General features: G+C 47.9%; 1 protein-coding gene across 2 annotated transcripts in view; it reads right to left on the bottom strand.

The window, feature by feature from the left end:
- LOC129838909 (receptor-type tyrosine-protein phosphatase zeta-like) overlaps nucleotides 1-13121 on the bottom strand; it is a 59481-nt gene that overhangs the window by 33874 nt on the left and 12486 nt on the right. For both annotated transcript variants that reach the window (XM_055906177.1, XM_055906176.1), the window contains one exon: nucleotides 2387-2455. In XM_055906177.1, the coding sequence (XP_055762152.1) occupies nucleotides 2387-2455 (69 nt within the window). The remainder of the gene's footprint in view (nucleotides 1-2386; nucleotides 2456-13121) is intronic.

The raw sequence follows: 13121 nt of genomic DNA, 5'->3' as shown, positions 1-13121 counted from the left end.
CACATGCACATACACACATGCACAAACAAAGGCACACACATGCACACAAACATGCACACACTTGAGCCCTGCAGTCTCTCTCCCGTCTCTCTGGGACTCAGCTTGTTGTGACGGGGCCCTGAACTTTGAGAGCAGCAGAGTGGAAAATGTAAAGTATAATGCCTATTACCAAACAAGCAGAATTGTTTCTTATCTGAATACAAATTGACAGAGAGAGTCTAATGAAATTAAGTCAAGCAATTTGGGACGAAAGATGGAAATCCTACGACGGTACATGAAAGAAAATGCCTTTCATGCCTGAAAATACGTTTCACTGACTATTTCGCTTTTTAACGTGACTGGCCCTTAGAGCAATTGAAACGCCCTCGCTCAATTTCCCTCAACCAGAACACAGTTAGATTTGAACAAGCTAGACCAGTCAAGTCAGGTCTATCTCACTGATGGAGCAATCCCTCCTGGTAGGGGCTTAGGATAACTGAGCTTAATCCCCTATGTCTGTCAGCATGTGGAGAACAGACCGGCAGTGCTGGTTGTGTTGAGCAGGTTTAACATTAGTGCACCGTTCAGGGCTGAGGTAGTGTATGACACTATTCTAACCATATGCTCTGATCTGTCACTGAGAGGCAGAGTAGAGGCAAATGCCTGCAGGGTTTGCATTATACGGTCGTGGCCAAAAGTTTTGAGAATGACACAGATATACATTTTCACAAAGTCTGCTGCCTCAGTTTGTATGATGGCAATTTGCATATACTCCAGAATGTTATGAAGAGTGATCAGATGAATTGCAATGAATTGCAAAGTCCCTCTTTGCCATGCAAATGAACTGAATCTCCAAAAAACTTAATCACTGCATTTCAGCCCTGCCACAAAAGGACCAGCTGACATCATGTCAGTGATTCTCTCGTTAACCAAAGTGAGAGTGTTGACGAGGACAATGCTGGAGATCACTCTGTCATGCAGATTGAGTTCGAATAACAGTGTGGAAGCTTCAAAAGGAGGGTGGTGCATGGAAACATTGTTCTTCCTCTGTTAATCATGGTTACCTGCAATGAAACATGTGCCATCATCATTGCTTTGCACAAAAAGTGCTTCACAGGCAAGGATATTGCTGTCAGTAAGATTGCACATAAATCAACCATTTATCGGATCATCAAGAACTTCAAGGAGAGCGGTTCAATTGTTGTGAAGAAGGCTTCAGGGTGCCAGGACCGTCTCCTAAAGTTGATTCAGCTGCAGAATCGGGGAACCACCAGTACAGAGCTTGCTCAGGAATAGCAACAGGCAGGTGTGAGTGCATCTGCACGCACGATGAGGCAAAGACTTTTGGAGGATGGCCTGGTGTCAAGAAAGGGCAGCAAAGAAGCCACTTCTCTCCAAGAAAAACATCAGGGACAGACTGATATTCTGCAAAAGGTACAGGGATTGATGAATCCTCTTTCCGATTGCTTGGGGCATCCGGAAAAAAGCTTGTCCGGAGAAGACAAGGTGAGCGCTACCATCAGTCCTGTGTCATGCCAACAGTAAAGCATCCTGAGACCATTCATGTGTGGGGTTGCTTCTCAGCCAAGGGAGTGGGCTCACTCACAATTTTGCCTAAGAACACAGCCATGAATAAAGAACGGTACCAACACATCCTCCGAGAGCAACTTCTCCCAACCATCCAGGAACAGTTTGGTGGAGAACAATGCCTTTTCCAGCATGACGGAGCACCTTGCCATAAGGCAAAAGTGATAACTAAGTGGCTCGGGGAACAAAACATTGATATTTTGGGTCCATGGCCAGGAAACTCCCCAGACCTTAATCCCATTGAGAACTTGTGGTCAATCCTCAAGAGGCGGGTGGACAAACAAAAACCCACAAATTCTGACAAACTCCAAGCATTGATTATGCAAGAATGGGCTGCCATCAGTCAGGATGTGGCCCAGAAGTTAATTGACAGCATGCCAGGGCAGATTGCAGAAGGGTCAACACTGCAAATATTGACTCTTTGCATCAACTTCATGTAATTGTCAATAAAAGCCTTTGACACGTATGAAATGCTTGTAACTATACTTCAGTATTCCATAGTAACATCTGACAAAAATATCTAAAGACACTGAAGCAGCAAACTTTGTGGAAATTAATATTTGTGTCATTCTCAAAACTTTAGGCCACGACTGTACATCGACTCTTGAGGTTGCCCGAAGTTTCTTGGGGGTGACCTACGCTCACATTGGCATTGGGGGTGACCTACGCTCACATTGGTGTTGGGGTTGACCTACGCTCACATTGGTGTTGGGGGTGACCTACGCTCACATTGGTATTTCAGCCCCCTAGCCCCCCCCCCACTGTAATTCCAAACCTGAATACCCCACGGCATGCATACTGTTCATGTAACTCTACTGACCTGTGTAGGACCAGTCGATGTCGTCTGTGAATTTTCTCTGGGCCTTGAAGTACGCCTCTGTCAAGGCCACTATAAGAGAAAGGGGGAGGGGGAGAGGGAGCGAGAGAGAGAGAGAGAGAGAGAGAGAGAGGAGATGGGAAAAATAGAGCGAGTTAGAATACGCTTCACTGAGAAAAACATACACACTATGTCACGTGAGACCCCAGCACCTGCTGCATGACACTGTATATGAACACATACTTCTTCTCTCATGTCAAAGGACACATCCCGACCACTTAGTTTACTTATAGGGATATGATCGAGCTGCCATTTGTTGAGTGTCTCTCAAAACTGACTCTCTTCTCAAGGGCAGGGGAGAGAAGGGTACGGTGGAGAGGGGTGAGGCACAAGAGAGAGGGGTGAGGAAGGCGATAAAAGCGGTGAGTCACGAGATAGAGGGCCCTTCTCTCTCGCTCCTTTCCACTCCTTCGCTGTGACTGATGAGGGTCACGTTCCACCCACTTTCTATGCACGCCACAGTGCTGACTGTTCCAGCCCCTCTCATCCCTCGTTCATGCCTCTCTCATCCAGCAGAGTTCTCTGTAAACAGCTTGGTTAATGGGAACGCGATGAAGGACTGGTCATCTTTACCGACTCACCCAGAGAGATCACGTTGTTCTCCCCAATCCACACCCACATAGTGATGTAATGAGCTATCTGCTACAGAGACAGTAGAAGGTAATGGCTACATGGTGATGTGTGGGAACAACACACACACACTGTGGAGGAGATGAGACACATCAGTAGAGTTCAGAAGGTCCAAAGTAATTACTGGAAAGAGACAACAGTGTTGAGAGAGATGAATGGTGTAGAGAAAATGGCTGCTTAATCTGTGTGTGTGTGTGTGTCTGCTACGGCACAAAGTATACACACATCTACTGCTCTAATGGATTTCTGCCTCCTCCTCCTCTTTGTATATCTCTTTCTCTTTCCCCTCCATCTTTCTCCCCATTTTCACTCTCATTACATTATCTCTCTCCTTATCTCTCTCTCACACACACACACAGAGAGGCTTCGGGTTGTTTTACACTATCAGAGTGTCGCTGTGTAGATCGAATGAAGGATATTAACATTAGTGGATTTAATCCCACAGATCTTAACAGGATGGAAGCCTAATGATCCGTATCAAAGTCCACTTTAAGAGCACTATACTTTACCTACTGCTGACATTGACACTACTGGGACAATCTTCCTCCTACGCCCTCCTCTTACCGCCACTCAAACCTCTCCATTTCATATAGCTCAGTTACCCAGTGGACACGCTCTTTCTGACCCGGTAATGTCCGAGGATAATAGTGCTCTCTGTGCCATGTAGGAAAGGAAACAGATAGCTGGGAGCCCGGTGTGTGTGTGTGTGTGTGTGTGTGTGTGTGTGTGTGTGTGTGTGTGTGTGTGTGTGTGTGTGTGTGTGTGTGTGTGTGTGTGTGTGTGTGTGTGTGTGTGTGTGTGTGTGTGTGTGTGTGTGTGTGTGTGTGTGTGACACTCAGAGAAGGAGCTCCAGAGTATTAGCTGGAATCAGTGTCAGATGGCATCCTTTACTTTACAGGACACCTGCTCTTTCTGACTGCATGGGCTGCTGCTCGCCGCTGGTCACTTGTTTTACTGGTTACGGCTTGTTGACTTCCACTGGTTCATGTGAAAAAATGAACCAAAATCTGTAGTGAGAAAAATACAAAGTATTGTTTGCTTCCTCAAAATCTAGTTACTCACATTGCTTTGTATCTACCGAGCTACTGCTTAGTTACTAACCCACCTGTGTTGTTGTTAGCGCTAGGGGTCAGATTTGTTTTCTTCTTAAAATAACGTTCCCAAGGTAAATTGACATTTTCTCTGGCCCAGATAGTAGAATATGCATATAATTTACAGATTAGGATAGAAAACACTCCAAAGTTTCCAAAACTGTCAAAATATTGTCAGTGAGTATAACAACACTTATTCTGCAGATGAAAACCTGAGAAAATCTAACCCGGAAGTGATATTTATTTTAAAAGATCTGTGTTTCCTGGAACGTCTTTCTTCCATTTAAAGGGGTATCAACCAGATTCCTTTTCCAATGGCTTACTCAGGCTGTGACCAGGCTTTAGACATATTTTCAGGCTTTTATTTTGAAAAATGAGCGGGATTTTTCAAAAGTAGTCAGGTGTCCTCCGAATAGTTCCTGTGCGTGCGAGAGGAGCTCTTCATTTTCCCTTTGTCTCTTATTGAATAGGTTATGGTCCGTTAGAAATATTATCAATTATTTTTGTTAAAAACAACCTGAGGATTGATTATAAAAAACATTTGACATGTTTCTACGACCATTACGGATACTTTTTGGAATCGTCGAACGGAACACGGCTTTGATTTTCTGAACATAATGCGCAACCCAAATGGCGTTTTTTTGTGATAAAAGTAATATTTATCGAACAAAAAGAACATTTGTTGTGTAACTGGGAGACTCGTGAGTGCAAACATCCGAAGATTATCTAAGGTAAGCGATTAATTTTTATTGCTTTTCTGACTTTCGTGACCAAGCTAACCAAGCTAATATAAGGCTAACTGTTCTAGCATTGATTGCTACACTCACAAAAGCCGTGGATTTCTTTCGCTGTAAAGTATATTTTCGAACTCTGACACGATAGGTGGATTAACAACAAGCTAAGCTGTGTTTTGGTATATTTCACTTGTGATTGCATGATTATAAATATTTTCAGTAATATTTTTTAATCTGATACGTTTGGGATTTTTCTTCTTCCTTTCAGGACCGGAACGAGGCTGTAGTTTTCTCAACATAACGCACAACCCAAATGGCGTTTTTTTGTTATAAAAGTAATATTTATCAAACAAAAAGAACATTTATTGTGTAACTGGGAGTCTCGTGAGTGCAAACATCCGAAGATTATCTAAGGTAAGCGATTAATTCTATTGCTTTCTGACTTTCGTGACCATGCTAATTCGGGGCTAGCTGTTGTAGCATTGATTGCTACACTCACAAAAGCTTGGATTTCTTTCCAAACTTTGACACGATAAACAACAAGCTAAGCTGTGTTTTGGTATATTTCACTTGTGATTGCATGATTATTTTTTTATATTTTTGCATTTGGCGCCCTGCAATTCTAGCGGTTGTTTAGGAAAGTGATCCTGCTATCGGGATTCGTAGCGCAGAGAAGTCAGAGGTTAAGGGTCATGATGACCCACTCTGTTTCTATCCTATGTTGTTGTCACGGGGTAGGCCTAATGGTCCATATAATCCTATTGTTTTTACCATACTGTAAAAAACTAAGACGGGGGGGGGGGGGGGGGGGGGGGGGTGAAGGGAGAATGTCCATTGTCACCATTGAAGAAACAGCCATTGATATGAATACTCTCCATTCTATAGCATACGGGATCTAGGATAGGTCTTTACCATGTACCGCGGACCGCTGTTTGATGCCACAATACTAACTGTATGCTATAACTTCTAGAGGGGAACAGACCTGGGAAAAGAAAGAGCTGTACTGCACACACACACAGCCCCCCCCCCCCCCCTCCCCCCCTCCCCTGTGACAGATCCGTCTGAGACCCAGTGTCCTGGCCCTGCTCCAGGCTCAGTGTCACAGAGAAAACCCAGAGGCAAATTAGATTACAATCGCTCACAGTGAGATATTAATGAGCCCATTATAAACGCTAGCTACAACCTCTCGGCTTTCTCACTACTTCCTTTCCTCCCTCTTTCACTCCTTTTCTCCCCTTCTTTTGGTCCTCATCAGCACTAACGATGGGGCCCATATACGACTATATCACCAACGAGCGCGTCACACTCAAGCTGGCCTGAAACCTCTCGGCTTTCCCTCCTTCTCACTCCTTCTCACTCCTCTTTCTTTCATTCGCTCCTTCTCTCCATCTTCTCTCTGTCACTATCAGCTCTAATGATGGTGCTCATAAATCCATCTTACAGTCACACTCAAATGTTCCTGTTTCTTCGGTTCAAGGCCAACGTGGTTTCTAACCGTCATTAAGTAAATTAGTTGGACACGGAGTGTTGACCTCTTCTTTTAACCCCAGATCAGATAGACTGAGTGGGCGCCTGCCCTGCCATGGTCAGGAACTAAACGCGTATCTGTTACAATAGATCCAGTCATGACAGAAAGGTCAAACCTGAACACTCTAGTCTAGACAGAACATGGAGTCGCTGACCTGGCCTTCTACTAATGAGTAAGGACAGTGTATAACCATGGATGGATGGATGGTGTGTGACTGTACTGTACACTGTGTTGTTGTAGCAGAGGAGAGTCTCACTAGAATGTTAATGAATAGCTGATTTAGTGGACCCCTGAGAGAGATGAAAGCTGGCTCAGACTGAAACTAAAAGACAGGAAGGATTCACTTTACTCTGGCTTGGCACTGAACCGCTCAGCCGCCCAGCACATGTGGTTCACTTCACTGTCCCTAGGGACTCTCCGTACAGCCACGGTCATGGTCCGTTTACTGGGGCGTGAAATCACGTATCTGGATCATACAACACGTCCTCCGTCTGTGAGGGGACAGGAGTAATATGCTACTCACATCACACAAGAGGCACTGAGACAGAAAGACTGGCACCATCTCTGAGTCTGTGAGGGGACAGGAGTAATATGCTACTCACATCACACAAGAGGCACCGAGACAGAATGACTGGCACCATCTCTGAGTCTGTGCAGTGAGACACTTCAAGAGCTTTAGCAGGGCAGAAATGCATCCACGACGCCAAATGCCAATGGTCATCATTATTCTTTCCTTTGATCAATACACACTGAGAACATTCTAGAGAGCACCTGTTGGACATGAAGTGAGATATACATATACTCTGCCACACCCCATGACATGTTCATGTCACAGCTGCTGGGACTGAAAGCCATGTGTGAATTAGTTCTCTCCTAGCAGGTTTAACTTGCAGGTCTTCCACTGGAGTCATACAGGGGGAAGATTGAAGAGGGTTAGGCCCAAATTAAACAGGGGATATTGCCTCTGAGCGCTGTCAAACGCTGCATTGTTCCAAGGGGACTTATATATAACAACATGAATCAATGTCATGATGATGTCGGTCTTTGAGAGGGCCTATGGGAATGTGTCATGGTCCAGCTGTTGCAGTGAGGTCTGAGGACATGTGACATGTGGTAACCGTGGGAACGTGAGACCTAGAAGCCTACTTGTGGAGGTGGTAATATAGGGGAACAGCTGGGGGTTAGAACAACTGTTCAGACCAACTGGACAGTGAAACGACAGTGGAACAAATATCTCTATTGGGAACGATAAATCTTTTTTTTAATTGACATTAAAGAGGGAAATTTGTCAATCCACTATCAAGTTCACTTGTGCTGCCTAGCAATTCGGCCAGTGTTACCTAGTGTTGATTTTTTTGTGTTACATTTCTAGTGTTGATTCAGGTGTTAAATTAACTCTGTAATTATTAAATTAACACTCATTGGTGTAAAAGACCCCCAGTGTTGGTTCAAATAACCAGTGTTAAACCAAAACCACGCCCATCATTATCATATTTCCCAGCATGTTGCATTTCAGGTTGATTTTTAGAATAGATTTTTTCAATATCTCTGTTTTTGCATATAAATAAATATATTAATTAATCTTATTCTACTCAAATATAAATAACATAAATGTTTCTAAACTAATCTAATCTGTTTAGCGGACTTATTGCACCTGTTACTGAAATGGTTGTTCCAGTTTAAATAATTTATGTAGTCTTGTATCTTAGCCTTCCCAACCCAGCAGTCATTCTTAATGCAGGTTGTGTGTGAATAAAAATTCTAAATGTTGGATATCCCCACTCTGGCTGGATTCCAATATGAATTACACATCACTTTACAAGCAAGCATAATGTGACTTGCAGGCCTGATGTAGCCTGTAAACCATGAGTTTCAGGCCATGGCATTAGGGTAAAACTAGCCCTGTGTTGCAGTGTGTTAAAGAATTGACATAACATATTTGCTGAGGGTCTCACTTGGTGAAGGCCACAGGACTGAATATGGATGAATGCAACAACCAAAACCAAGGCTTTACACTAAGCAGTGAGTTAATTTAACACTGAAAAGTGTGGACCCGTATAGACACTGGACCAGTGTTCAATTTAACACTCTCGGTGTTGATTTAACACTGGAGAATTTGCTGAGTGGTTTAACTTCACCTTCTATTGAGAACAACTGGGTTTGTACCAAAGCCATTGGCGCTAAAATGGCTCTGAGTTTAAGACACTGGACAGAGCTGTCCTGCTCTCAGTGATAGGCCTGTGGAAGGTCTGCTCTTGCATCATGGAAGTTTGTCTGTGACATTCCATTTCTGTGACAGATTCTGTGCCTCTGCGACTACTCCTCCCCTGTTTCTGCTGCAGCCATTGACAGAAATGAGGGTGTGCTGTGTATCGCACTCAAGAAGAGCCCATCAATCTCCTCTATGGTCCTGCACTCTGAAGGCTGTGTCAAGGTGTAACACTTCCAGTGGTGGAATAAAAGAGTCAGGTGCAGAGAGCAGGAATATCTTCAACGAGAGGATATTTATTTCCTTATAGAAATAACATACAATACGGCGACGCCACACAAAACACTGGGCACGTAAAGAATACTGTCCAAGGAAAAATGTATCACAGAAATCCACTACTGAACACCACCAACACGAAACAGAAAAACAAGCCCGCACAAAAGTCAGCGGGCAAACTGGGTTTAAATAACCCCTAACCTAAACACACAACAGGTGAAACAAATTAGACCAACTCAAAAGAAAACAGAAAAGGGGATCGGTGGCAGCTAGTAGACCGGAGACGACGACCGCCGAGCGCGGACCGTACCCCTCCCAGTCCACGAGGTACTGCAGGCCCCTCACCCGGCGTCTTGAGTCCAGAATGGCTCGTATCCTATACGCCGGGGACCCCTCGATGTCGAGAGGGGGAGGAGGGACCTCCGGTACCTCACCTTCCTGCAGGGGACCAGCTAACACCGGCCTGAGGAGAGACACATGAAACGAGGGGTTAATACGATAGTAAGAGGGAGGTTGTAACCTATAACACACCTCGTTTATCCTCCTCAGGACTTTAAATGGCCCCACACACTGCGGCCCCAGCTTCCGGCAGGGCAGGCGGAGGGGCAGGTTTCGGGCCGAGAGCCAGACCCTGTCCCCTGGTGCGAACACAGGGGCCTCACTGCGGTGGCGGTCAGCGCTCCTCTTCTGCCGTTCACTGGCCTGCTTGAGAGAGTCCTGGACCGCTCGCCAGGTCTCTCTAGAGTGCTGTACCCACTCCTCCACCGCAGGAGCTTCAGTCTGGCTCTGATGCCACGGAGCCAGGACCGGCTGGTACCCCAGTACACACTCGAAGGGCGACATGTTCGTTGATGAGTGGCGGAGTGAGTTCTGGGCCAACTCCGCCCACGGGACGTACCTCGCCCATTCTCCTGGCCGGTCCTGGCAATACGACCTCAGAAACCTACCCACCTCCTGGTTCACTCTTTCCACCTGCCCATTACTTTCGGGGTGATACCCAGAGGTGAGGCTGACCGAGACCCCCAGACGCTCCATAAACGCCCTCCATATCCGGGACGTGAACTGGGGACCTCGATCAGATACGATATCCTCCGGCACCCCGTAATGCCGGAAGACGTGGGTAAATAGAGCCTCCGCAGTCTGTAGGGCCGTAGGGAGACCAGGCAATGGGAGGAGACGACAGGACTTAGAGAACCGATCCACAACGACCAAAATGGTAGTGTTCCCCTGAGATGGAGGAAGATCCGTCAAAAAATCTACCGATAGATGAGACCATGGCCGTTGTGGAACCGGAAGGGGTTGTAACTTCCCCCTAGGTAGGTGCCTAGGAGCCTTACTCTGAGCGCATACCGAGCAGGAGGAGACATAGAGTCTCACGTCCTTAGCCAAGGTGGGCCACCAGTATTTCCCTCTAAGACCACGCACTGTCCTCTCCACCCCCGGATGACCCGAAGCAGGTAGTGTGAGCCCACCGAATCAATCGATCACGGACACCAAGCGGTACGTACCTAAGGCCAGTCGGACACTGGGACGGCGCAGGTTCTACCCTCAACACCCGCTCGATGTCCGCGTCCACCTCCCATACTACCGGAGCCACCAGACAAGAGGCGGGAAGGATGGGAGTCGGATCGATGGGCCGGTCATCCGTGTCATAGAGACGAGACAGCGCGTCGGCCTTAGTGTTGAGGGAACCTGGTCGGTAAGAGATCGTAAATCTAAAACGAGTAAAGAACATGGCCCACCTCGCCTGACGCGGATTCAGTCTCCTCGCCTCTCGGATATACTCCAGATTGCGATGGTCAGTCCAGATGAGAAAAGGGTACTTAGCCCCCTCAAGCCAGTGTCTCCACACCTTCAGGGCTTTTACCATAGCTAGTAGCTCCCTGTCCCCCACATCATAGTTCCGCTCCGCCGGACCCAGCTTCTTAGAAAAGAAAGCACAGGGACGGAGCTTCGGTGGCGTACCCGAGCGCTGTGATAGCACGGCTCCAACACCAGCCTCGGACGCATCCACCTCCACTATGAACGCTAATGAAGGGTCCGGATGCGCCAACACGGGAGCCTCAGTAAACCGTGCCTTCAACTGGTTGAAAGCTCCCTCTGCCTCGGCCGACCACTGTAGACGCACCGGCCCTCCCTTTAGCAGTGAGGTAATGGGTGCCGCCACTTGGCCAAAACCCCGGATAAACCTCCGGTAGTAATTGGGAAACCCTAAAAACCGCTGCACCTCCTTTACCGTGGTTGGAGTCGGCCAATTACGCACGGCGTTAACGCGATCACTCTCCATCACCACCCCTGAGGTGGAAATGCGATAACCCAGGAAGGAAACGGCTTGTTTGGAGAACACACATTTCTCAGCCTTGACGTATAGGTCATGCTCCAGCAGCCTCCCAAGGACCCTGCGCACCAGGGAGACATGCGCGGCGCGTGTAGCAGAATAGATCAAGATGTCATCAATATACACTACCACACCCTGCCCGTGCATGTCCCTGAGAATCTCATCTACAAAGGATTGGAAAACGGCTGGAGCATTCTTTAACCCATACGGCATGACGAGGTACTCCTAGTGGCCTGATGTGGTACTAAACGCTGTTTTCCACTCGTCTCCTCCCCGAATACGCACCAGATTATACGCACTCCTGAGATCCAGTTTTGTGAAGAAACGTGCTCCGTGGAATGATTCCACCGCCGTAGCGATGAGAGGTAGCGGATAACTAAATCCCACTGTAGACGCAGAGCTCCCTCCTTCTTTCTCACAAAAAAGAAACTCGAGGAGACGGGTGACATGGAGGGCCGAATGAACCCCTGTCTCAGAGCTTCCGTGACATATGTCTCCATAGCCAACGTCTCCTCCTGTGACAAGGGGTACACATGACTCCTGGGAAGTGCAGCGTTCTCCTGGAGGTTTATCACGCAATCCCACCGTCGATGAGGTGGTAATTTGGTCGCTTTCTTCTTACTAAAAGCGATAGCCAAATCGGCATATTCTGGGGGAATGCGCACAGTGGAAACCTGGTCTGGACTCTCCACCGAGGTGGCACCGATGGAAACTCCCACACACCTACCTGAACACTCCTCTGACCACCCCTGAAGAGCTCCCTGTCTCCAGGAAATGAGGGGATTGTGAATGGCTAGCCAAGGAACCCCCAACACCACTGGAAACCCAGGTGAATCAATAAGGTAGAAACTAATCTGCTCCCTATGATCCCCCTGCGTTACCATGTCCAGCGGAATCGTGGCCTCCCTGATCAGCCCTGACCCTAGCGGTCGGCTATCTAAGGAGTGCACAGGGAAAGGAGGGTCTATCTGTACCAACGGAATACCCAACTTACGGGCTAGACCGCGATCCATAAAACTCCCAGCTGCGCCTGAGTCTACGAGCGCCTTATGCTGGAGAGAAGGGAAAAACGCAGGGAAAAAAATAACCAAAAACATGTGACCGACAGGAAGCTCTGGGTGAGTCTTGTGCCTACTCACCTGGGGTGACCGAGGAGTATTCCGCCTGCCATCTCTACTCCCAGAGGGGCTCCTCCAACACCGGTCTGAAGTGTGTCCTCTCCTGCCACAATAGGTGCAAGAGAAGCCACCTCCTCCGGCCCCCCTAGATGCAGCCCCTCCCAACTCCATCGGAGTTGAAGCGGGAGGGCTGGGAGGTGGAACTGACAGGACCCCCTCTGAACGCCCGCGGGCAGCTAGCAGGTTGTCCAGTCGTATAGACATGTCAATTAGCTCATCGAGAGAGAGTGCAGTGTCTCGACAAGCTAGCTCCCGACGGACGTCCTCCCGAAGGCTACATCGATAATGGTCCATCAGGGCCCTGTCATTCCACCCCGCACCAGCAGCCAAGGTCCGGAACTCCAAGGCGAAGTCTTGCGCACTCCTCGTCTCCTGTCTGAGGTGGAACAGTCGCTCACCCACCGCTCGGCCCTCCTGAGGGTGGTCAAATACGGCCCGAAAGCGGCGGGTGAACTCTGGGTAGTGGTCTCGAACCGAGTCTGTGCCGTTCCAGACCGCATTAGCCCATTCCAGGGCTCTACCCGTCAGACAGGAGATGAGGAGGCTAACACTCTCCTCTCCAGAGGGAGTCGGATGAACGGTGGCCAAGTAGAGCTCCAACTGGAGCAAAAACCCCTGGCACCCAGCCACCGCTCCGTCGTACTCCCTTGGGAGCGCGAGACGCAATGCGCCTGAACCAGATGCCGACGTTGAT

Source organism: Salvelinus fontinalis, chromosome 39, assembly GCF_029448725.1.
Source record: "Salvelinus fontinalis isolate EN_2023a chromosome 39, ASM2944872v1, whole genome shotgun sequence".
Lineage (NCBI taxonomy): Eukaryota > Metazoa > Chordata > Actinopteri > Salmoniformes > Salmonidae > Salvelinus > Salvelinus fontinalis.
The sequence above is the reverse complement of the archived record's forward strand: the minus strand, read 5'-3'. Positions and strand labels throughout refer to the sequence as shown.